Here is a 21,966-nt window from a genome sequence, read left to right on the forward strand (position 1 = left end):
CATCTAACAATAACTACTCGAATACACAACCTACAATCCACATTATCATCTCCGAAAAGGGACTGAAATTTTGTGAGGGTCTCAAGCTTTTTATGTACAAGTCAACCCCAACCGATTCAATCCCAGGTCATGCCGGAGAGAGTGGCCGAAAGAGGTCAACCACGGGAACCCGGAGGAAGCGGCGTTCAAGATGATAGAGGAAAACAGAAGGTGGAAAGGAAACGGGGGTACATCAAAGGGAAGTTTAATGTGATACAAAATGACAACGCCTGCAACCATTATAGAAAACACAAGAATTGGATCGGCGGCTCATGCGCTAAGTCAGAGGCAGCGAGAGAGGCCCTGGCTACGTTTAGCCGTACAGGGCCTGGGGAGACATCTCTCCGGCGGCCATGAAGTTGGTCTCGGGGTTGCCGGTAGCTTTAGCAGCGGAGCAGCGGGCCATGGTAGGGGAACTGAAATCAGTGTTAGTATGTATGATAGTAGGTAAATGAGACTAGGTGGGACGAAAGATATATACCTTCTGGAGATAGAGTCGGTAAAGTAGAAGTCCTCAATGACCTTCTGGAAGGGAGCACCAGTGGCCGAAGATCCCTTGTTCTGATCAGCTAGCTGGACCTTGCTCAAGGAGCTGACAGATGTGGGCTCAACGACATCGTAGCGGCGCAGGACGGGGCTGATCTCCTCCATGCGGTCACGGAGTGCCTCGATATCGTCGTAAGGAAGGGGAACGCCGAGGAACTCGCTGGAAGCACGGATGATCTTCCAGTCGTCACGGGCAGCACCGGGTAGGGATGTGGCGGCCCGAGTGACCTGGACACGTCCCTCGGTGTTGATGTAAGTGGCGGACTTCTCGGTATAGGCAGCACCGGGAAGAACGACATCGGCGAACTGGGCACCCTTGTCACCGTGGTGGCCCTGGTAGACAACGAAAGCATCCTTGGGGATCTCAGTCTGCGAGATCTCATCGGCACCCAGGAGCCAAAGCATCTTGGGGGTAGTCTGGGCAACCTCGGGAGAGGGGGCAGTGAAGCCGACTTCGTAGGCACCAGCCCGGGAAGCAGCACGCTGCAGGACGTTGTAACCTTGCCACTCGGGGGTGTTGAAGTTGCTGGCGTGCTTCTCGACGAAGCTACCAACAGCCTCGAAGATGGCCTTGGCATCAGGGTGCTCAGCAGCGGCGCTGCCAACAATAATCATGGGGCGGCGGGCACCAGCCAGCTTCTTGCCGAATTCGCCGGACAGGGCAGTCTTCAGAGCAGCGACATCGACACCCAGGTTCTGGTACTCGAAAGTGCTCTCGAACTCCTCACCGACGAGACCAATCTCGAGGTCGGAGCGCAGGTACTGCTTGCGAATGCGGGCGTTCAGAACGGAGGCTTCGTGGCGGGGGTTGGTGGCAACCAGAAGAAGGGCGTCGGCCTCCTCAATGCCGTAGATCTTGGAGTTGAACAGGTAGTTGGAGCGAACGTCAATACCGTGGGCAATGGGAGCGCTGCCACCGGGCTGATCCAGAGCAAGGTTGTCGGAGCCCAGCTTGTTAGCCATGTCCTTCATGGCAACGAGAGACTCGGTGTCAACCAGGTGGCCGGCAACGGCCTTGAACTCGTTGGGCTGCAGCTGGAGCTTCTGCTGGGCCTCGGCGATCTCTGCGAGGGCCTGCTCCCAGGTGGAGGGAACGAACTTGCCATCGCGGCGGATCAAGGGAGTGGTGAGGCGCTGAGTCTTCAGACCATCACAGGCGAAGCGCGACTTGTCGTTGATCCACTCCTCGTTAATGTCGTCGTTCAGGCGGGGGACGACACGCATCACTTCCAGACCACGGGAATCAATTCGGATGTTGGAGCCAAGGGCGTCAAGGACATCAATGGACTCGGTGTGCTTGAGCTCCCAGGGACGGGCGCGGAAAGCATAGGGCTTGGAGGTCAGGGCACCGACGGGGCAAAGGTCGACAACATTGCCAGACAATTCCGAGTTGAGGTTCTGCTCGAGGTAGGTTCCGATCTGCATGTCGTTACCACGGCCACTGGTACCGAGCTCGGGGGCGCCAGCCACATCGTTCATGAATCGTACACAGCGAGTGCAGTGAATGCAGCGGTTCATCGAGGTCTTGACGAGAGGGCCAATGTTCTTATCCTCCACCGCACGCTTGCCGCTGACCTCGTGGAACCGACCGCGGTCAGCTCCGTAACGCATTGACTGGTCCTGAAGATCGCACTCTCCACCCTGGTCACAGACGGGGCAGTCAAGGGGATGGTTAGCCAGGAGGAACTCCATCACACCCTCGCGGGCCTTGTGGACGAGAGGTGAATTCGTCTTGACGACCATTCCGGGCTGGACGGGCCAGGCGCAGGAGGCGACGGGTTTGGGGGCGCGCTCGACTTCGACGAGACACATGCGGCCTAAGGAAATCCCTCCTGTTAGCATTGCTAATCACGCAAATTGGTAAGTAAATCGGACTTTGAAGACGTACAGTTTCCTGCAATCAATAGTTTTCTTTGTGGCTGAAGTTAGCATATACCGTCACCGGAGGATTCGGGCCGGAGGGAATTGAACACGTACTCGTGGTAGCAGTATCTAGAAACAATGTCAGTCACGGTCTCAAACCACATTTGTCAGTCTATAGAAGCATTCGTACCTGGGGATCGTAGCACCTGCTTTCTCGCAAGCCTGGATGAGAGCCGAGCCGGCTGCGGAGGATGTGAGTAGCCGTCCAATGGATGCCAATTGCGCGGATATTACCTTCAACAGACACCTTCTTGCCATCTACACGGTCTCATCAGTATACAGTATCCAGAATGCGTGAATCGAGGGATCTCAGACGTACCAATGGTCAGTTCCACCTCGGCCGCGCGAGGGGCTGTCGTCGCGAAGGAACGGGCCCTGGGCACCCGGAGAGACCGGGCGGCCGCACGAAACAGCTGCGGCCGCATGATTGTGAGCGAGACGATGAAGGAGAGAGGGGAGGGAGGGGGAATTGCGATGGGGGTGGACGAGGGGGTAGAACGAAGGAGCTTGACGTTCAGAGTTCGGAATCTGCTGGGTTACATAATGCTGCTGACCATCCCGGGGCTGACTAAGAGCCGGGTCCTCACAAATCCCAAATGGGCTGGAGGCCATTGGCTCGGTTACGCGGATAAACCTCGACTCCGAGATTTTCCCTTTAAAAAGCCTTCGACCGCGCCCGTCCTTCACCGGAAATCATCTCATTTCTGGGCATGATTTATTGTAGGATGCCGGGCGTTCAGTCCCAGTCTCCTCTGCAACATTGTCCTAGAGCAGAGTTGCACCGAACTGGAGCAGTCAAGGGTTCTTTCCCGATGATGGCATGTTCTTTACCGACGGTAGCTACATACTGACCGGCCTAATACAACGCGACACTGACGGTGGATTGGATATTTGAAGAAAATGCAATGGCCTTACTGGCTTTGGTTTGATTCTTTCAGGATCACTAGTTTCATAGGTAGATTGGAATCATATACAACCTACATAATTTCGGTTATCCTTTCTTCTTCCCCGTCACCCAATCTATGCTGGCGCCAAAACAACTTGAGACAACATCAAGTAAGTCGGCAGGGAATGAAGCCGACCAGTGATGTCTCTTCCGAAGAGAAATAAAAGCAAGGAACCATCCGTAACGCCTTGATATAGTACACCGGTGTCCCCCGACCCCTTGTGATGGAAAGAATACAAAAATGGAAGAAGGTTAAGGGGTGAAGAGAGACAAAATGAGAAATGAGATAAAGACACAGAGAGAACACTACCTATGCGGCAGCTGTAGAATCGGCGGGCTGCCACGTCGACTCCTGCTTCGTTCCGGGTAGCCAGGTCCGATTCACACTCGCTCCTCGGGGTCGCACACGCCCGGGGCCATCATCCTGCTTCTTCGAGGAGTTGATCGCGTGGGAAGTGCTTCCTGTGGAGGTCTCGAACGACCTCGCACCGGGGAATGCATAGCCATTCGAGTCCCAAGGCTTGCTCGAGTGGCGGACATTCATAGGTAGAATGGCTTCCTGCGCACGGAAGTGATCCGCATTCGCGCGCTGATCAGCCACATCGTCGTGGCTGTTGCGATCATAGAGGTAGAGGCCGACAAAGGTGAGGCCAATACCAACAGCTTGGATAGGCGTGGTCGAGCTGCCAAACCACAAGATCGCAGCAACAATCACGAACACGCGCTTCACCAGGGAGGCAACCGAGTAAGAGACGGGTGACACCATGGAGAGGAGCACAAATGCGAGGATGTTCTGCGCAAAGTGCGAAATACCATTGAAGACGAACTCGATCGCCAGGCGGCCGTGGTCCAGCGACCCTTGCTTTTGAGACAGTGAAATGGCACCGTCATGGATGAAGTCAGAGATCAGAGGGTAACCTTCACTCACGAACCAGATGGGCAATGTGAGGAAAAAGGCCAGTCCGGAGCAATAGCAGAGCAGGTTGAGCTTGTCCAACTTACGCCGAGCCGGATTAGCCGCCTCCGCCTCAATACGCTCGGCCTCGTTGAAGAGTTTCTTCGAGAAGATATTCTGCGAGACGAACACCAGGGCAGCCAGAAGCGCACAGAGGATTCCGAAGAAGTTGGTAGAGATCCCAGTGGAGCACGCAAGCATGACACCAACGGTGAGGGGAACCAACGAGAGGTAGGTTGCCCGGGCATACCGAATGCGGAAGAGGACTCGATATGCCAGAACCGTAAACAATGGGGACAGGCCCTTGATTGTGTGGACCAAGGAAACGGGGATCTGAGAGGTAGCCATGGAGCTCAAGATATGGCCAGCCAGCTGGAAGACGGCCAGAGGCAACGCGGTGGAGATCACATCGCGAGAAGGATAACGAATGCCGTGCTTGAGGACCGGCACGCTTTGTCGGAGCCACGGAATCGCTGTCGACAGATACACTAGCAGTAAACACCAGAACGAGACAAACGCGAATTGAATGATCGTCAGAGTGATGGGCATTGGAAGGGCATTCAGGATGGATTTCGAGGATGTATTCGTGAGCGCTGAGGTCAGGTACCAAACCAGACAGAGACCCTGAATATTCGTCGAACATTAGCCAGGGGATCCTTGGAGCGGGAATAAAATACGGTCTGAGCAGATGAGGGGGAGCCAATTCTGCTATCGCCGTCCTAATCAACATACAATCAATCGGTATGATACCGGAGCTTTAAGGGCCTCTGCAAGCTCCTGCGCATTGGCGCTCATACTGCCGTTGCGGTTTCGAATGGTGGTGATGGCTTCGCTGATACTCTTTCGGGGTCGATGTTTGGGATTCCTCAAAGATCCATTGGGAGGGTCTCGCGAGTAGAATGAAGTGTTTCGTGGTTGCCACGCTTCAGCCGGGGCATATTTCACCGAGGGGCTTCGATGCGGACGGGTTGAGGGTGCCGCGGACCCCACGGCGGCGTCGAGAGAATCTTCGTAAGGAGGAAATTTGTCGATGGGGCTACTCGTGGGCTGGGATGTTGAAGGCTTGTTTGGTACTTGCAATTCGGGTTGTCGCATTGAAGCCCGGCGCCCATGACCCGTTACTGTAGTTGTGGCCATTGTCATCGCGGCCTGGTATAGGCTTTCGCTTGAGGGAAGCGTTAACTCTTCGGGTTCCCCTCGGTTCTCCAGCATGAGGTTGTTTTGCGCGTCTAGGGCAATCATCGGGATTGGACTTACCCAGGTGTAGAGGAGACTGTAAGTCAAGTAGTCGAGTTAGACGGGGGTGGTTTCACCTGCAGAAGGCGTCTGGCCAGAGTGCAGGGAAAGATGGTTGGCGATGACGAATCTCGTTTGGGCGAATGGGCGTTGAGGACGGAGGACACACGCTGCAGGAAGCGAAACGGGGCCAAGCTTGTCACGGCGTATAGTGGGCTCGGATAATTGCCCAGATGCCGGAAAGAATAATCAAGGAAAAGGGGGCCAGGTACGGAGTACAGAGGGAGATTGAAGGTTGGGTTAACTAAACTGGCCCCATCGGGAGAGTCCATGGAATCGAGGCCGACAAGCGTGCGACCGCCACCGGCTGTGACCGTACACAGTACCCGTGTGATACTACAATACTATGGTACCCTCGGAGCCCTCCGTTGTGCAGTTGTGCTTGTAGAACGGTTACTAAGGAAGCAGAAAACCGACTCCTCGCGGGCCATTGCATATACTAGGTAGATATATCTGTGGCATTTGTTCTGATCTAGAGGGTTTACCCTCAATTGATTTGTGAAGATGCCGGCCGTTTGTATCCATGAGAGTTGAACAACAAACCACGTGACCGTGTACATGACGATACGATGCCATCCTGTACCGCACTGACCTTTTCTCCACTTGGCATCCCGCAATTGTCAATTGTCAATTGACGGAGGGACGGGCCGATTGGCCTCCGGACTACTCAAGGGTTCAAGATTAAGGTCCAAACAACTTTATATACCCTGATCTTATCCGAGCTATTGGTGTGTATGCGTCTGATATGCACCCTAATATCTCATCTGTCGCGGTGGGACTGCTCCTGCTATGGTGCGAGTTAGCTCCAGTCTCATGCGCCCAGCAAGCGGGGACGAGCAGGAAGCTTGTCCCAGACAGTGCTCTCCACCAGAGTCCACTAAGACAAGCACTGCCAGAAGTGGTGCTATCGGACACCTGGGATGTTCTAGGGCCGTTCAGGCTCGGTACAAGAGGTCAGTGGACCGAAATCAAAGATAGAGTAGGCTGATAGAGAAATAACAACTGTTACCTGGCGCAGAGGCCATCTGGGGAGCAGACCCATTGGAGTATCACGGTGGATTCCACAATCTATCCTATGAGCCCAATGCCACATTCAGCAGTGCCCTTGCAACGAATGGATCTGTTCAATGGAGCACCACCTATGCAACTATAGCAAGGTCTTTTCACGGCCAAGTCCAGGCGGCCCTCAATGTGAGCTTTCCAGCCGTCAATTGGGAATTCATGAAATCGGTCTATGGCTGGTCAGCATTGCAGTATCAAGCATGGGCGCGTGGGATCCTAGAGGTCAAGGGATCTCAACCACAGACTATTGCACTCTTCGGGGATGGTCTGTTGGAATTCTTGGTGGATGGCGAGCAGTATTTCGGTGGGGATATGTTTCAGTATCATCGGGTACCCAGCCTGATCATATTAGCACCGGGACGTCATGTATTGGAGCTACGACTCACTCGTGATGTCCGGGCCCACGGTGGACTTAGCAATGCCATCAAAGTCACGATTCAAGCCGAGCTGCGGGGAGCAGAGCCCATCACGCTGGACGAACATAGTCTGTTGATCTCTGAACTGGCTAATAGGAAAATCGGGACTCCATGGGCCTCGATCAATGTGCAGAACAATGACGAGAATTTGGTGGAAATCAAATCGATCCGCGCATTGAAGGTTGGCTCCTACGTCTTACCACGATATGTTTTGGGTTGTCTGCTGATGCTCTTCCTCGATCTAGACTGCGCATCGCGTGTCCATGCAAAATTCACTGCGGATTGCTGGACACCAGACTCGGCCTCTGGTTTTCAAGATCTCTCTCTCGGCGGACCATGAGCCTCATTTCTCCGTAGAGGTAACATACCAGACCCCTGACGGGAGTTTGCGGGCCCTATGCTTCGACATTAATCTCGAACAAAAACCACTGTCAGATCCGCTCCGCATCACTTACCTACACCCGGCAGGTATAGTTTCTTACGCTATTCTGCGGGCTCCACCCCTCAATTCTTGTGATATCTCGATACCCGCTCCAGTGATCCTCGCTCTCCATGGGGCAGGGCTCGAAGCAAATTCTGCTCAGGTACGAAGTATGTTGGATGGAGCATATGGGACATGTGCTTGGATGCTGTTCCCAAGCGGTGTCACGTCGTGGAGTGGAGATGATTGGCGTGAGTCTATGCCTTTTCTTCGTCCCATACATAAAGCCAGTGACTCAGACGTATGTTCGATTTAGACTATTGGGGTGTCGCCGACTTCCAGGCTGCACTGTCAGCAATTGCGGACTGGGTCAAACAAATTTCTTGGGACGGCCCTGCTGCTGCTATAGATAAGCTGATCGTGGTTGGCCATTCCAATGGAGGTATGAAAGACTCAATGGACTGACAGATTGTAGCGTTGATTGCTGATGTTGAATAGGTCAAGGCGCATGGCATTTTTCCACTCATTTCCCAGACAACGTCTCTGCAGTAGCGCCTGTCTCCGGGTACACATCGATCGAAAGTATGGCTGGTGGTGACTGTCTTCTCTCTTGCAAAAGGATCCAAACTAAGATTTCTAGATTATGTTCCATATACCATGTGGCACAACTCGGAGCCCTCGCTTTCCTCCGTCCTGTTAAGGTCACGGTCAACCTATAAGCACGAGTTGTTAGTGGGTAACCTGGCTGGTATTCCGGTGGCACAACAGCATGGGGCAGCAGATGATAATGTACCTGCATATCATGGACGACTGATGCACGAGCTCTTAGATCAGGCCCAGTGGCCATCCGAGTACAAAGAGCTCCCAGGAAAAGGGCACTGGTATAAAGGCGTATTGACGACCGAATATCTGAAAGACTTCTATCGAAGTATGGTTAGCCGGTCTAGAACGGCGAAAGTATTGCCACAAACCTTCACCATCACGGTTCCAGCTTCGGGTACATTGGGGTCTAAAGCTGGAATCCAGGTCGACCAGCTCCAGACACCCGACGTGAACGGTAAGTTTCGCGTCAATCGCTCTCCAGACAACAAGACCTGGCATATCTCCACCCGCAATATTCATCGCTTCCACTTTTCAGAGGCATCTTCCTTGGTCGAGTTGCCCGAGACAATCGTGCTTGATGGGATGAACGGGAGCTTCGAGGTGCACTTCGCCCAGAAAGCGCAGACCTGGTTGGTCAGGGATGCGGAGGGGAAGTGGGAAATCTCTCATGATACTCGCTGGAAGACGGTCCATCAACGGTATGGTCGTCAGCTCGGTGCACTCGATGCCATTCTCCGAACTCAAGGGACGTTCACGATCCGAGGGTGTTCTCCTGGAGTAGACAGTGTCGCTCTTCAAATTAGTCGCAATTTATTCCAGTACTTTGCAGCCGATTCGCAGATCATCGAGAGTTGCTCGAACAACACCTTGCAGCACCAACCTGGTAATGTGATCACGCTTGCTGTGGGTCACGATTTGCCTCCAGCCCCGATGGAAACATACCCGATTCAGATTGACCAAGGTCGTCTTGTCATATCGACGAGTGGTTCATTATCGGCCCTGCCTGCTCTGAGGGAAGAGTACGTGTTTGGGGAGCCAGGCCTGGGTGCGGTCTTCCTTAGACCCTGTCCGGGCGAAACGTTGGAGCTGGTGGTATGGGGTACCGACTTGGATGGTCTGCGGCAAGCGGCTCGTCTGGTTCCGACGATCACTGGGTCAGGACAGCCTGAGTATGTGGTCTTGGGAGATTCTTCTCGTTGGGAAGGTGTGGCTGGAGCCTATGCTGCTGGTCATCTCGACTGGTCTTGGCAGATATCGCCGAGCTCATACCAATCTGATCCCATCTGAAGATCTCATTAAAGGCAAGTCCCATGCAGAGAGAACGAGACATAGGCAAGTACGGATGGAAAGATGGAAGAACGAAAATGCTAGAGAGGCGGAAGGGGGCAAGAGGAAGGAGAAATCAGCGAGGAGAAAAAAAGAAAGAAAGCTTCTTAGTGTTGTTCCTTGTGGAGGGGGTGCTAGTTAGGGCTGGACAGGGGATGATGTCGATGCCATCCGAAACGGGCGACTATCGCGTACCTTCCTGCTCCCGACTCTCGACTCTCTTTCCGTTTCTCTCCTCCACAACTGTCCTCCACCCTGCCTCTTCCCAACTCCTCTCCCCTTTCTTCTCCATCTCTTCATCTAGCCCATGTTTCCTATCATCTCGGTGAATCTTCCTGCTATTCCATTTCATATTACCCTCTTGGTTGCTAGTGTGCCTCGCAATCTGATCTATACTTGATCCCTTCCCCACAACCACGGTGATCAGCATCATGGCCACCCTCACTGGGCCCTCCGTGCTTTCTCGGATCACTAAAGAGGGAAGATTTCTCTCTCATGATGGAGGTCGGGACGTACGATCTTTTTCATTTGCTCGTGACCACCCGGTAAGTCTTCGCCACTCCTTGGGGTTGGACATACAACAAGTGGTCAGCATACCTGACACTGGATGTTACCAGCATTCGGGCAGCCGTCAAAGCCACTCAGACCTTGATGGAGTGCCAAAATACGGACTCACGCTGAAAGCATCTGGTGAGGATGCTGATACCCCGTCTATCAAGGTGGGTCTGATCCCGTATCTCGAGGAAATTACTGGCTCGGAATCTGACAATCCTAGAAGCCAAAGTTGGGACATGTCAAAGTCGAATCTAGTGCTAGTCAAACTTCCCATTTGGAAAGGATTCTGGCGAAGATATCTCCCAAATCCACACCGGTCTCCCACCCAGAGCCCGATCCAAATTCGCGTTCATCTCGAGTTCCCCAGTCCCGTGACACATTGCCAGCGGCGAGGCTGGCGGAAACTGGCAACAGTCACTCCACCAATGACAAGGTGGCTGAGCTTCTTCGACTCAAGCAGGAGCTTCTCGCAGCCAATTCCAAGATTGCTTTGCAGGAGCAAGAACTTGCCCAGAATCGTGTGATCAAGCACACTCTGGACCAGGCTCTAGGTCCTCCGTCTGAAGCTGAGTTTGGCGCTCGTGATATCACCGAACAGACCATCAGCAACCTGCAAAACGCTTTCAACGCCTCGAATCCCACCTTTGGTCCGTTTCAAGACGCATGGAATACACAAGATGACTCACAATCTGATATTTCAGATGCACTGTCCGCTGGAGCGTACAACCGTGCCTGTGGGCTTTGGAAGCAGAATGGACAGTCACCGTTCGGGATGAACACCCAGAACCATTCTTTTGACAAAGCTTATGGCGAGCCTCTCCCTGGATCCCAATCGGCGAATCAGGAATCTGGTCGTTTTTGGGGTGCCGCACCGGTATACCCCACTGGTTTTGGCGCCCCCCAAGGAGCTTTCCAGCCTCAAAGAATCATTTCTGGTCCCTCAAACAGTGGGTATGGCTTTTATCCTCGGCCACCAGGTGAACAATCTCGGTTCTTCCAAGCCCCAAATCCCGGACCTCGCCGTTCTCTTACACAGGGAGGTCGAGGTGGCCCTATCTTTCCTGCTCAAAATACTACGTGGGGGCCCTTGGCCTCCGAATCCCAGAGTGATGTCGCTCCCAAGTCTCCGGGATCGCCCACCAGCAGATCATCCAGCGTCTTTCAGCCGGTAGGAGTCTATCCAGTGTCTTCGTATCAGGGGCGACAAGGTCCAACGGTGCTGTCTCCAACCGCGTCTGAGTTTACCACTGGTAGCGCGACTAGTTCTGTGTGGACAAATACTTCAGTAAGATTTATCTCACCACCATTTTACGTGATGAGATATTTGCTGACGCTTGTTTTAGGGTGTTGGTGGACATTGCATGCAAACCTATGTGTCTCCCCTTGAACCACTCAACTATAGACGTCTGCTCGACAAAAATGTCTCCTGCGACTGGAAATACATTGTGGATAAGATTGTTTGCAACAACGATCAACAAGCATCCATTTTCCTGCAACAAAAGCTCAAAGTGGGCACATCGGAGCAGAAGTTTGACATCATCGAGGCCATTGTCAGTCAGGCATACCCACTGATGATCAATCGCTTTGGAAACTTTCTTGTTCAGCGTTGTTTCGAGCATGGAACACCCGATCAAGTTGTTGCCATCGCCAATGCAATCCGAGGCAATACTCTTAGCTTGAGCATGGATGCCTTTGGTTGTCACGTCATCCAAAAGGCATTTGATTGTGTTCCAGAAGACCACAAGACCGTCATGGTGCACGAACTTCTTCGCAGAATCCCGGAAACTGTGATTCATCGGTATGCCTGCCACGTTTGGCAGAAACTCTTCGAGCTTCGATGGATTGGAGAGCCGCCCCAGATCATGACCAAGGTGAATGAGGCACTGGAAGGAATGTGGCATGAAGTGGCTTTGGGTGAAACAGGAAGCCTGGTGGTGCAGAATATCTTCGAGAACTGCGTTGAAGAGGAAAAGGTAAGAGAGCATGCTTTGTTCGAGATCCTTGCGGATACAAACATCCCATGTATCTCGGATCACTCCTCCCGATCTTCACTGCCTTGCCCCTTCCCCAAGTCATTATCATACAGCCTTGACATCAAGTCAGATGAAGAAGCTAATACCTGCAAAAGCGACCGGCGATCGAAGAAGTTTTGGCCAAGATCGATCTACTTGCTCACGGCCAATTCGGCAACTGGTGCATCCAGCACATTTGCGAGCATGGCGCTCCCCATGACAAGAGTCGTGCGGTTGAGCATATCCTCCACCATTCTGTGGATTACAGCATGGATCAATTTGCCTCGAAGATTGTTGAGAAATGCCTGAAAATCGGTAGCTCCGAGTTCTTGGACCGATACCTCAACCGTGTATGCACGGGTCGCACTGATCGACCCCGCATGCCTTTGATTGACAGTGAGTGGGAAACATTTGTGTTTCTCTATTGGGATTGTGCTAACAAAAGTCTCCAGTTGCGGGAGATCAGTATGGCAACTATTTGATTCAGTGGGTCTTGATGAATGCTGCATCGCACCAGCGTGAGCTTGTGGCCAGTCATATTCGGTAAATTCTTCGTATAGGTCTCACTCTTTGGAACAATTCTGACTGCTTCGCGTCTGAACAGGAAACATATGGTTTCTCTCCGAGGTTCCAAGTTTGGCTCCCGAGTCGCGATGCTTTGTTGCAACCCGTCCCATGCCACGCGCCCTGGGCCTGGTACTGGCATGCAAGTTGGCCGCTTCGGTCATTTCAACGACGACAGATTCTCTTCCACGAGCTCCAACAGTGGCCGTTTTGGTCGAGGCAATCAGTGGAGCCCCGGATACTCTCCTTACCGTTAGATTGCCCAGCAAGCTTCAAACCTCGACGCAAATGACCGCACCCTAGCCGGGGAGAAGAAGTTACCGCAGCGGGCACCACAACAAACTAGCGATCAACCAAAACAAAAAGAAAAAAAATACCAAAAAAAAACAGCAACATGAACAGCATTACATGGAGTATACTTATATGAATTACTTCGGCATTCACTCCCAGGCCCCAAGAGCAGCTGATTGTGTCTTACCAGTCAGACGCTACCAGTTGATTTCTATGCATGGCTCCTATGTTATTTCTGTGGCTTCAAACTCAACATTCATCCTGCCTGCTCATCTACCCATTTTGCCTGTCTTTCTTTCATGTCCCGGTGCCCGAAGACATTGTTTGCCGCAAATGATGAACTCGGCCTGACAAAAACACCATGCTCGGATGCATCAATCTGCCTGTGATGGGGGCTCATATCTCATTCAAGTGCGGACAACTTATTTGGTGGCGACGATGCGCAAACTTTCTTCCCTAATTCTTGTTATTCGGATTTGCTTATGCTTTCTCATGCCAAGCCGCGATGGATCTATCACTCTCTTCCCCATCCTGTCGGCGTCTACTATAGCTTTTACCTTGACCGATTGTGTCCACTATTCATCTTGCTCAGCCAACTGGATTGGCTATTGTTGTGTGACTTTAATTACAAGGGATAGTATCTTTATTATGCCAATCCCATATGATCATTGTATCAAGCCTTCCATTCTCCCGGGTATATTGTAGTCTTCTAGGCGTGATGGTATCAAATATATAGCCCTGACCGATCAAGCAGCGTTGCTTGCCATCTCCTCCTGTACGGGTTCCTTCTCTTGGACATCCTTCTCCCAAGGCTTTCGCCGGCGTGGCTTCTCACTTGAGAGATCATGTCCCTCCAATACCGTGTCTGGGATCTGCTGAATACCAGGAATTGGTTGACCAGTTGTGATGAGTTCCACAATGTGTGCAAATGAAGTTGGGTAGGCAGGTTCTGCGGATGTAGATGATTCGGTACTAGCAACAGTAGTCTCAGTTGAGGGTTCATGGGGTTGTTCCGATACAGCTGTCGCAGCGTTCGACTCCGACGATGCCCCGGTCAACCAAGCTTTGTATGTGGCAAAGTTGATAGGAGGTGTGATTTTTTGCTTCCTGCAAGCCAAGAAGAAAAAGAATTAGTTCAATGTCCATAAATAGTAGCGCATCCGAGTGTCATACCTCGAAAAGAAGAAACATTTAGCTTGCAAGACAAGATCATCGTCCCGGCTCATCTCCGCCTCCGAGGCTGGCGTGCCGGCATGGCCCAGGATGATGGCTAAGCCATTTGCGAACTCGGGGTCGGAGGTAAAAGGGTAGGCCTTGAGCTGCTCGAATGAGCTGGGGGATTGTGCTTCGGTCATGTTAAGAGAATGGGGTTGTGTCGAACGGATGGTTGGTTGTAGTTATGCGAAGAGCAAACGATGCGATGCGGAGACGGAGGCGGAGAAGACGTGGGGCAAATTGAGGGAGCTTTCCGTTCGCATTTAGCCGAGGCTCATGAAGTATAATCGATCACGCGTCTTTTTACTACAGGAATTGCGATGGAATTGAAAGTTAAGGAGATGGGTAGTCAGTTAAATCTGTCATTGTAGCAAAATTGCTAGATCAGTGTATAGAAATGTATAGTAAAATCCAAAACTCCCCTTCCATGATCTCCCGCCAAAACCCATCAACGCCGTTCCATGCAATGCAATTTTTGGTTGAACTACTCTATGCAGTGGTGTCCATCCCATCGGCAACCGCCTGGACACTATTACTTTGGCACCCAGGGCAATTGTGAACCACCTCGTGGGCAAAGAGATCGCAGTCAATGCAGAAGTGGTTCTTGCACGCCGTGCACTGGTAGCGACTGCTGACACTCATGCCTTTAGCATGGTTCTCCGTTACCGACCACTGGTCTTCAGGTGGTACTGCTGGGAAGGGCAGACCACAGGCAAAGCAGGCTGAGCTCGAGGCCCGGCGCCAGGGGACCTCCACCCAATTCATCAGCGGGAACAAGTGGTGGTAGGAGCGGGCAAGATGGGTCGAAAGAATTAGTGTGAGGCCGCAGGACGGACATTCGGCGGGCAGACTACACACTTTGCTCCCGCAGCGCGAACACAGATATCCACCTCTCGAGGGTTTCGAGTGGCATGCGCAGAGGGACGGGGTGGGTTCCACGGTACGCGAGGGAAATCCCATCATCAGCAGCGAGCTCGCTGATTGTTTTTGAGTCGCGAGTGGTGTCGTCACGTCCATCAAGAGCTCCCGGAAATGTTGCTCATTGAGCGCGATGCCGTACGCCGTTTCATCGCCTCGATTGGTCCTGCTACATAGCTCTTGACAGATGGCTACTTGAGCGGCAAGACCGACGATCCGGACTCGTACTTTGTCGGTGACCAGGGTGTTGATGGTCTGGTGGATATCGCCGGGGTCGGAGGAGAGGAGGGAGCCGAAGATGATGAGAACTTCTCTCGTACCGTGACTAGGTGTGTGGCTATGTTGGTCAGTCTAACTGGTAATTTTAAGAGAGACGAGGGCGGGGATGAGGTGAGGTGAGGTGAGATGTACAAGAGAGAACCCCGGGCCATCTCCAGACCATTCTGTAAGCTCGGTAGGCCCTTTGGATCTTGTGTCTTGAGTTCCTGAATCGCGGTCAAGTGTTCGGTGGGATTGCCGCTGATATCGCTCACTCGGATTGCGAGACCGTCTCGGAGGCCCATGACGCCGAGTTGCGAAATGGGGTTCTGTTCAAAGAACTCCCGCACGAATTCCTGGGCATATCGGAGAGTCAACAGGTATCGTGTTGGTCGGAGGTCTTTTTCGGCCATGGATTGTGAGAGATCAATGATGAGGATGACATGTCGTATGATACCTCGTTGTAGAGGCGTAGTGTCTTTGAGCAGTCTGCCAGTGCGGAAAGCAGTCAGTAATGGGAAACCAGGTAAGAGCTCCTGGTGAACGATTCTGACCTCTTGCGCTTGCTCGCCTCTAGCAGCCCTTCAACTGTCGAACTGATGGTTCCATCGGCACCCTCGACCAGTGTCTCCCAAGTACGAGCGAGCTCCCACTCTCCGCCTCCACGCTGCTTTCTCTTCCGGGGCTGTTGATCCGTCCCAGTCACCTGGAGATCATCCTCGTCATCGCTGACACTTCCCACATATTCCTCATCCGAGTCAGCCATAGCGAAAGGTCGTGAGCTGGAGCTGGATAGAGTAATAGAGTGGAAAGAAGAGAAAGATAGTTCAAAAGGCGCCGGCACGAATTAGCCGCCAAAGAGGGTCCAAGCTCCGCCGGAGCTCCGTATGGAGAAACCTCTTTCAGGTCGCCTACTTGCTGCAATCCAGGGATGGTGAAGGACTGAAGGACCATTCGCGTCGCACAATCTCAAATTTATCCTCAAGTCCGACACTAGCCGTCGCTAGAGACGCCGATGTGGGGGAGAAGATCCATTGCGGCGTCAAAACGCGCAGGCGTTGCAATTCACTGCCGTCACGTCGCTCTCCGCCCCTCCCCCTCCTCTTTCGCTTTCTCTTTCGCTTCTTCTTCCTCTTTGTTTTCCACGTCCGCCTCTACCTTCTCCTCTCTCTCATCCCCTCGACCTCCCCGTTTACGATCTAGACTTCCGATACCTACTCTCGGGATATCTTTCGGTTTAACGCCCACTAGACACTGTTCTGCAGAAGCTCGCATGATGGCGTCCACCGACAGAGAGACTCTGCCTGACGTGTGAGTGATGCCGAGTGCGGGGAGAAGACTCAACTAGTCAACTATTTCGTCCCACAAGCAGTCTAATACTCTCTTAATTGGGGGAAAAAAGTCTATTAAACCGTACTAATTCGTCGTTATAGTGCCAAGCCCATTAACTATCATGTCTCCCTCTTCGATTTGCAGTTTAGTGGCTCGTGGGGCTACAAGGGTTTGGTGAAGGTCGACACCAAGATTACTCGTGCTACAAAGGAGGTCGTCCTGAACTCGAAGGAAATTGATGTTCAGAGCGCTGAGGTGCTCGGCAAGGATGGTTAGGATACTCCCATCGACTATATGGCAGTTGGCGAACAACTCGGATGGAACTAGGCTGACGGTATTTTCTTCTCGCCTTAGGAGCTTCAGTGGCTAAGGCTACCGACATCTCTTACGATAAGAAGTCAGAGCGTGTGACCCTCAAGTTCGCCGAGGAACTCACCCCTTCAGAGGTTGTGCTGTCCATCAACTTCACCGGAACTATGAATAATGCCATGGCCGGCTTCTACCGCTCCAAGTACAAGCCTGTGGGCGAGCCCGCTGCCGATACACCCAAGGAAGGAGACTTTTACTACATGCTCAGCACTCAATTCGAGTCTTGCGATGCTCGCCGGGCCTTCCCTTGCTTCGACGAGCCGAACTTGAAGGCTACCTTTGACTTCGAGATTGAAATTCCCAAGGGCCAAACGGCACTCAGCAATATGCCTGTTCAGTCTGAGCGGGAGGGTAGCAACTCTGGCCTCAAATTCGTCACCTTTGAGAAGACCCCCGTCATGAGCACTTACGTTAGTATTAACAGCTCTACCAGGCCGTGATGGTGTAGTGCCCTTTACTGACGCATTATGTAATCTCACAGCTCCTTGCGTGGGCCATTGGTGACTTTGAATATGTCGAGGCCATGACTGAGCGCAAGTACCAGGGAAAGAGCATCCCCGTTCGTGTCTACACTACTCGTGGACTTAAGGAACAGGCCCGCTTTGCACTTGAATGTGCCCACAAGACCGTTGACTATTTCTCGGAGATCTTCGAGATTGAGTACCCTTTGCCCAAGGCGGATCTCTTAGCTGTGCATGAATTTGTAAGTTGCAAGGCATTTCCCAATGTATTAACAGATCAAGACCGGCTGACTGAGGGCTGATCTTAGGCAATGGGAGCCATGGAGAACTGGGGTCTGGTGACATATCGCACGACTGCCGTTCTTTTCGATGAAGGCAAATCGGACAACCGATACAAGAACCGTATTGCCTACGTCGTTGCGCACGGTAAGACTGCCGATTGCATGGCATTCTCGTTATTGCAGAGAGCTCTTTGATCTGACATGACATAAAATTACAGAGTTGGCTCATCAGTGGTTTGGCAACCTTGTCACTATGGACTGGTGGAATGAGCTTTGGCTCAACGAGGGCTTCGCAACCTGGGTCGGCTGGTTGGCTGTCGATCACTTCTATCCCGGTGAGTACAACTGAAAAATCAATCATGTAAAACAAATTCTAATACATTGATACAGATTGGAACGTCTGGTCTCAGTTCGTTGTACGTAGTAATCGAGGTAATCCCGTCTTTTCTTTAAAGATCACGATTGACATTGTCCCAGGCTGAGGGTGTCCAACAAGCTTTCCATCTCGACTCGCTCCGTGCTTCTCACCCTATTGAGGTGCCCGTCCGCAATGCTCTCGAGGTGGACCAGATTTTCGATCACATCAGTTATCTGAAGGGTAGCTCTGTCATCCGCATGCTCAGCGTCCACCTTGGCCGAGAGACCTTCCTTCGCGGTGTGGCTGACTACCTCAAGTCCCACGCATATGGTAAGTATTTCAGGCTTAATCTTCGCTGAGATGGCTTTTAGTTGACCTACTTTCTTCTTTCTCTTCCAGGAAACGCCACCACCAATGACCTGTGGTCTGCTTTGAGCAAGGCTTCCGGCCAGGATGTGCACACTTTCATGGTGAGTCGAATCATTGATTCTTTCAATATTACTCTATTTTATGCCAGCAAACCTGACTAGATATCAACAGGACCCCTGGATTCGGAAGATCGGCTTCCCCGTTGTCACCGTCGCCGAGGAGCCTGGTCAGGTCAGCGTCCGCCAAAGCCGATTCTTGTCCACTGGTGATGCCAAGCCCCATGAGGATGAGACCACTTGGTGGATTCCCCTTGGTATTAAGTCAGGCGAGAAGTTGGCTACCGTGGACACCCGTGCTCTCACTCAGAAGTCTGACACCGTTGGAGATATCGGCACGGATGGCTTCTACAAGATCAACAAGGATCTGGCTGGATTCTACCGAACCAACTACCCCCCTGCACGCTTGGAGAAGCTTGGCCAGTCTCTTGACCTCCTGAGCACCGAGGACAAGATTGGTCTGCTGGGTGATGCGACTGCCCTTGCTGTCTCTGGCGATGGTAACACCCCCGCCTTGTTGGTCCTTCTCGAGGGTTTCAAGGGAGAGCAAAACTACCTGTAAGGACTCCATCCCATTTATAACTTACAATATTCGACGTCTTTACCATTGCAGTTACTGACTACGGATTTCACAGTGTCTGGTCCCAGGTGTCCTCGTCTCTTGCTAACCTCCGCTCTGTCTTCTCGCAGAACGAGCAGGTCGCCGAGGGCCTGAAGAAGTTCACTCGAAACCTAGCTGCCCCAGCAGCTGAGCGCATTGGCTGGGAGTTCCAGGCCAACGAGGACTATCTGGTCATCCAGCTTCGTAAGCTTTTGATCGCCATGGCGGGTAACTCTGGCCACGAAAAGTAAGGCTACCCCGTTTTGTCGCGCAAAGATATGCCGACCTGTAGTTCCCGTTTGCTTACAACTCTTCCTTTAGCATCGTCGCCGAGGCCAAGCGCCGTTTCGATCTCTGGGCGACCGGCCAGGATCAGAGTGCCATCCACACTAACCTGCGCGCTGCCATCTTCAGCCTCAACGTCTCGGAGGGCGGCCGCAAGGAGTACGATGCTGTCAAGGAGGAGTACCTGCGGACCGACTCCGTGGACGGCAAGGAGATCTGCCTGGCCTCCATGGGACGCACCAAGGATGCGGCTCTGGTCACGGACTACCTGGACTTTGTCTTCTCGGATAAGGTGGCCATCCAGGACCTTCACAGCGGTGCGGTGGCCCTGGCCGCCAACTCCAAGGTGCGCCACCTGTTGTGGGAGTATATCAAGACGAACTGGACATCGGTCTCGGCTCGCCTCTCCTCCAACAACGTTGTGTTCGAGCGCTTCATCCGCATGGGTCTGTCCAAGTTCGCCGACCACGCGATTGGGAATGATATTGTCGAGTTCTTCCAGGACAAGGACACGGCCGCTTATGATCGTGCCCTTGTCATCGTCCAGGATAACATCCGAACGAACGCATCCTACAAGGAGCGTGATGAGGCACTGGTTCTGGAGTGGCTGAAGGCCCACGGATATGCGTCGTAAAGTGTGGATTTGATAGGACTACCTGACGATTCACCAAGATAATCCTCACACTATGCATGGGACCAAATATTTCCGAGGGTCATTGTTGGTAAATCATAATCATCGTATCGGCTAGGCAGCAAAAACTGTGAGAGATAGCGAACTGCAATGTGACAGTCACTTCCAAGATCTGTTTTTTATCCATAACGTGCCGTAGTCACCTGCCAGGAGCAACTCCCACGAGGCTGCAGGAGAGAAGCACGGGATCAGCCACAGCTAGACTCGTGAATGACGCACTCCGTCATAGTATAACTTGGCGGGAAAGGTTGAATAGTAAAGGGTAATAGGCAAGACTGAGAAGGAATATACTTTAACAATATAATACTATGAAGAATAAATGACGCATCGAAATTTAATATACAAGTCTCAACAGAAACTTGATCAAATTCTAGATGTTTAATAATGTACTCCCGTAGTCCATCCTCCTCGGGGCGGTGGTGGCGGTGACCGCTGAAACAAAGCTGCGCATCAGGTGCATCTGGCCTCCTGCACCTCCTATCATTTCAGGCGTTCATCATTCAGTCCCCTCCAAGACCCCCCCCAACACCGACCCCGAACACCCTTCGATTCCATCTCTTGCTCGACTCTCGTCTGTGTTCGCCCCTTGATCCTCTTGATTCCCTTTTCACGTCTGTTCACAGCTCGCCCATCATGAACCCCGAGTGGTAAGCATCCGCTCTTGTCGATTTGTCTATTTTGGGGAAACCTCCTGCTCCGTCTGCCATCTCCGTTGATCGCGGATTCGCTTCTGGTCATCGCCGAGTACCAGTTGAACTGAGAATCTTCACTGACGCCGCTTTGTTATTCCAGAGTCCCTTCCCGCAGCGTTGGCCGCTTCATCATACCCAACGATCCCCCATCTCGCCGATCTGCATGACCTAACCCAAATAGATACGATTATCTCTTCAAGCTCCTCCTCATCGGAGACTCCGGTGTTGGAAAGTCTTGCTTGCTGCTCCGATTCGCCGATGACACCTATACCGAAAGCTACATCTCGACCATCGGTGTTGATTTCGTATGTGGATCTATTGCTTTTTGCGGGGCGGTGTTGTGGTAACCTGGGACTATTGATGCTGACGGGTGGGCAGAAAATCCGCACTATCGAGCTCGATGGCAAGACTGTGAAACTTCAGATCGTACGACTTCCTCTTCTAAACACTTGAGCGTGTGGCGCCTGCATGAACGCTAGCTGACCCGACCTTTGCCTTTTTTTCCAGTGGGACACTGCTGGCCAGGAACGATTCCGTACCATCACTTCTTCCTACTACCGTGGTGCCCACGGTATCTGCGTTGTTTACGATGTGACCGACATGGACTCCTTCAACAACGTCAAGCAGTGGCTTCAGGAGATTGACCGATACGCCACCGAGGGTGTCAACAAGCTGCTCGTCGGTAACAAGAGCGATATGGAGGACAAGAAGGTCGTGGAGTACACTGTTGCAAAGGTAAGCTTTTGTTCCTGGACCGAGAGCCTTGAGTTTCTATTCGTTCTGGGTGCACGATGCCGCAGACTTAGGAATTGGAATAGAGAGGTGTTATTTTATCTTATTCACAGGCTGACGGTTCTTATCTCCGGTTCTCTATAGGAGTTCGCCGACAGCCTTGGAATTCCCTTCCTCGAGACCTCTGCCAAGAACGCATCCAACGTCGAGCAGGCTTTCTTGACGATGGCACGACAGATCAAGGAGCGCATGGGAACAGCCACTGTCAACAACAAGCCCACCGTGCAGGTTGGCCAGGGCCAGGGCGTCCAGTCTGGATCCGCAGGCGGCTGCTGCTAGACGACCATGGACCCAGTGTGCAAAGGCGGTACTTCCATTTGGCGCAATGTTACA

General features: G+C 52.4%; 9 protein-coding genes across 9 annotated transcripts; 5 read left to right on the forward strand and 4 right to left on the reverse strand.

Moving 5' to 3' along the window:
* Window positions 1-352: 352 nt before the first annotated feature.
* Window positions 353-2,933, reverse strand: N7473_003188 (putative NADH-ubiquinone oxidoreductase, subunit G; the record flags this gene model as incomplete). Its single annotated transcript, XM_057149128.1, has 7 exons — window positions 353-455; window positions 521-2,402; window positions 2,474-2,496; window positions 2,563-2,577; window positions 2,639-2,690; window positions 2,743-2,766; window positions 2,828-2,933. The coding sequence occupies 7 exons, from the start codon at window positions 2,931-2,933 to the stop codon at window positions 353-355; spliced, it is 2,205 nt and encodes a 734-aa protein (XP_057012782.1).
* Window positions 2,934-3,764: 831 nt separating this feature from the next.
* On the reverse strand, window positions 3,765-5,651 carry N7473_003189 (putative ER to Golgi transport protein (Sly41); the record flags this gene model as incomplete). Its single annotated transcript, XM_057149129.1, has 2 exons — window positions 3,765-5,033; window positions 5,142-5,651. The coding sequence occupies 2 exons, from the start codon at window positions 5,649-5,651 to the stop codon at window positions 3,765-3,767; spliced, it is 1,779 nt and encodes a 592-aa protein (XP_057012783.1).
* A 799-nt stretch (window positions 5,652-6,450) lies between these two features.
* Window positions 6,451-7,523, forward strand: N7473_003190 (uncharacterized protein; the record flags this gene model as incomplete). The annotated part of the gene is made up of 2 exons (XM_057149130.1): window positions 6,451-6,658; window positions 6,724-7,523. The coding sequence occupies 2 exons, from the start codon at window positions 6,451-6,453 to the stop codon at window positions 7,521-7,523; spliced, it is 1,008 nt and encodes a 335-aa protein (XP_057012784.1).
* Window positions 7,524-7,776: 253 nt separating this feature from the next.
* Window positions 7,777-9,494, forward strand: N7473_003191 (alpha/beta hydrolase family protein; the record flags this gene model as incomplete). The annotated part of the gene is made up of 5 exons (XM_057149131.1): window positions 7,777-7,855; window positions 7,921-8,046; window positions 8,139-8,186; window positions 8,245-8,661; window positions 8,689-9,494. 5 exons carry the CDS (start codon window positions 7,777-7,779, stop codon window positions 9,492-9,494), a joined length of 1,476 nt encoding a protein of 491 aa, XP_057012785.1.
* A 470-nt stretch (window positions 9,495-9,964) lies between these two features.
* N7473_003192 (Pumilio-family RNA binding repeat-containing protein) lies at window positions 9,965-12,921 on the forward strand (the record flags this gene model as incomplete). The annotated part of the gene is made up of 7 exons (XM_057149132.1): window positions 9,965-10,078; window positions 10,151-10,252; window positions 10,309-11,373; window positions 11,432-12,061; window positions 12,217-12,496; window positions 12,553-12,643; window positions 12,705-12,921. 7 exons carry the CDS (start codon window positions 9,965-9,967, stop codon window positions 12,919-12,921), a joined length of 2,499 nt encoding a protein of 832 aa, XP_057012786.1.
* Window positions 12,922-13,701: 780 nt separating this feature from the next.
* Window positions 13,702-14,310, reverse strand: N7473_003193 (DUF5572 domain-containing protein; the record flags this gene model as incomplete). Its single annotated transcript, XM_057149133.1, has 2 exons — window positions 13,702-14,062; window positions 14,129-14,310. 2 exons carry the CDS (start codon window positions 14,308-14,310, stop codon window positions 13,702-13,704), a joined length of 543 nt encoding a protein of 180 aa, XP_057012787.1.
* Window positions 14,311-14,574: 264 nt separating this feature from the next.
* N7473_003194 (TFIIH/NER complex subunit SSL1) lies at window positions 14,575-16,147 on the reverse strand. The gene is made up of 3 exons (XM_057149134.1): window positions 15,901-16,147; window positions 15,500-15,835; window positions 14,575-15,425 (listed from the first exon to the last, which is right to left on the reverse strand). Exons 1-3 carry the CDS (start codon window positions 16,110-16,112, stop codon window positions 14,660-14,662), a joined length of 1,314 nt encoding a protein of 437 aa, XP_057012788.1. The 5' UTR covers window positions 16,113-16,147; the 3' UTR covers window positions 14,575-14,659.
* Window positions 16,148-16,622: 475 nt separating this feature from the next.
* N7473_003195 (M1 family metallopeptidase) lies at window positions 16,623-20,092 on the forward strand (the record flags this gene model as incomplete). Its single annotated transcript, XM_057149135.1, has 12 exons — window positions 16,623-16,657; window positions 16,780-16,949; window positions 17,033-17,457; window positions 17,529-17,750; window positions 17,817-17,934; window positions 18,008-18,124; window positions 18,180-18,205; window positions 18,267-18,477; window positions 18,547-18,617; window positions 18,688-19,130; window positions 19,208-19,420; window positions 19,495-20,092. 12 exons carry the CDS (start codon window positions 16,623-16,625, stop codon window positions 20,090-20,092), a joined length of 2,649 nt encoding a protein of 882 aa, XP_057012789.1.
* A 690-nt stretch (window positions 20,093-20,782) lies between these two features.
* On the forward strand, window positions 20,783-21,912 carry N7473_003196 (Rab family GTPase YPT1; the record flags this gene model as incomplete). Its single annotated transcript, XM_057149136.1, has 5 exons — window positions 20,783-20,793; window positions 21,023-21,146; window positions 21,220-21,267; window positions 21,349-21,576; window positions 21,718-21,912. The coding sequence occupies 5 exons, from the start codon at window positions 20,783-20,785 to the stop codon at window positions 21,910-21,912; spliced, it is 606 nt and encodes a 201-aa protein (XP_057012790.1).
* Window positions 21,913-21,966: the final 54 nt, after the last annotated feature.

The sequence above is a fragment of the Penicillium subrubescens genome (genome assembly GCF_028828155.1).
Source record: "Penicillium subrubescens strain IBT 31985 chromosome Unknown utg000002l_segment0_segment0, whole genome shotgun sequence".
Classification (NCBI taxonomy): domain Eukaryota; kingdom Fungi; phylum Ascomycota; class Eurotiomycetes; order Eurotiales; family Aspergillaceae; genus Penicillium; species Penicillium subrubescens.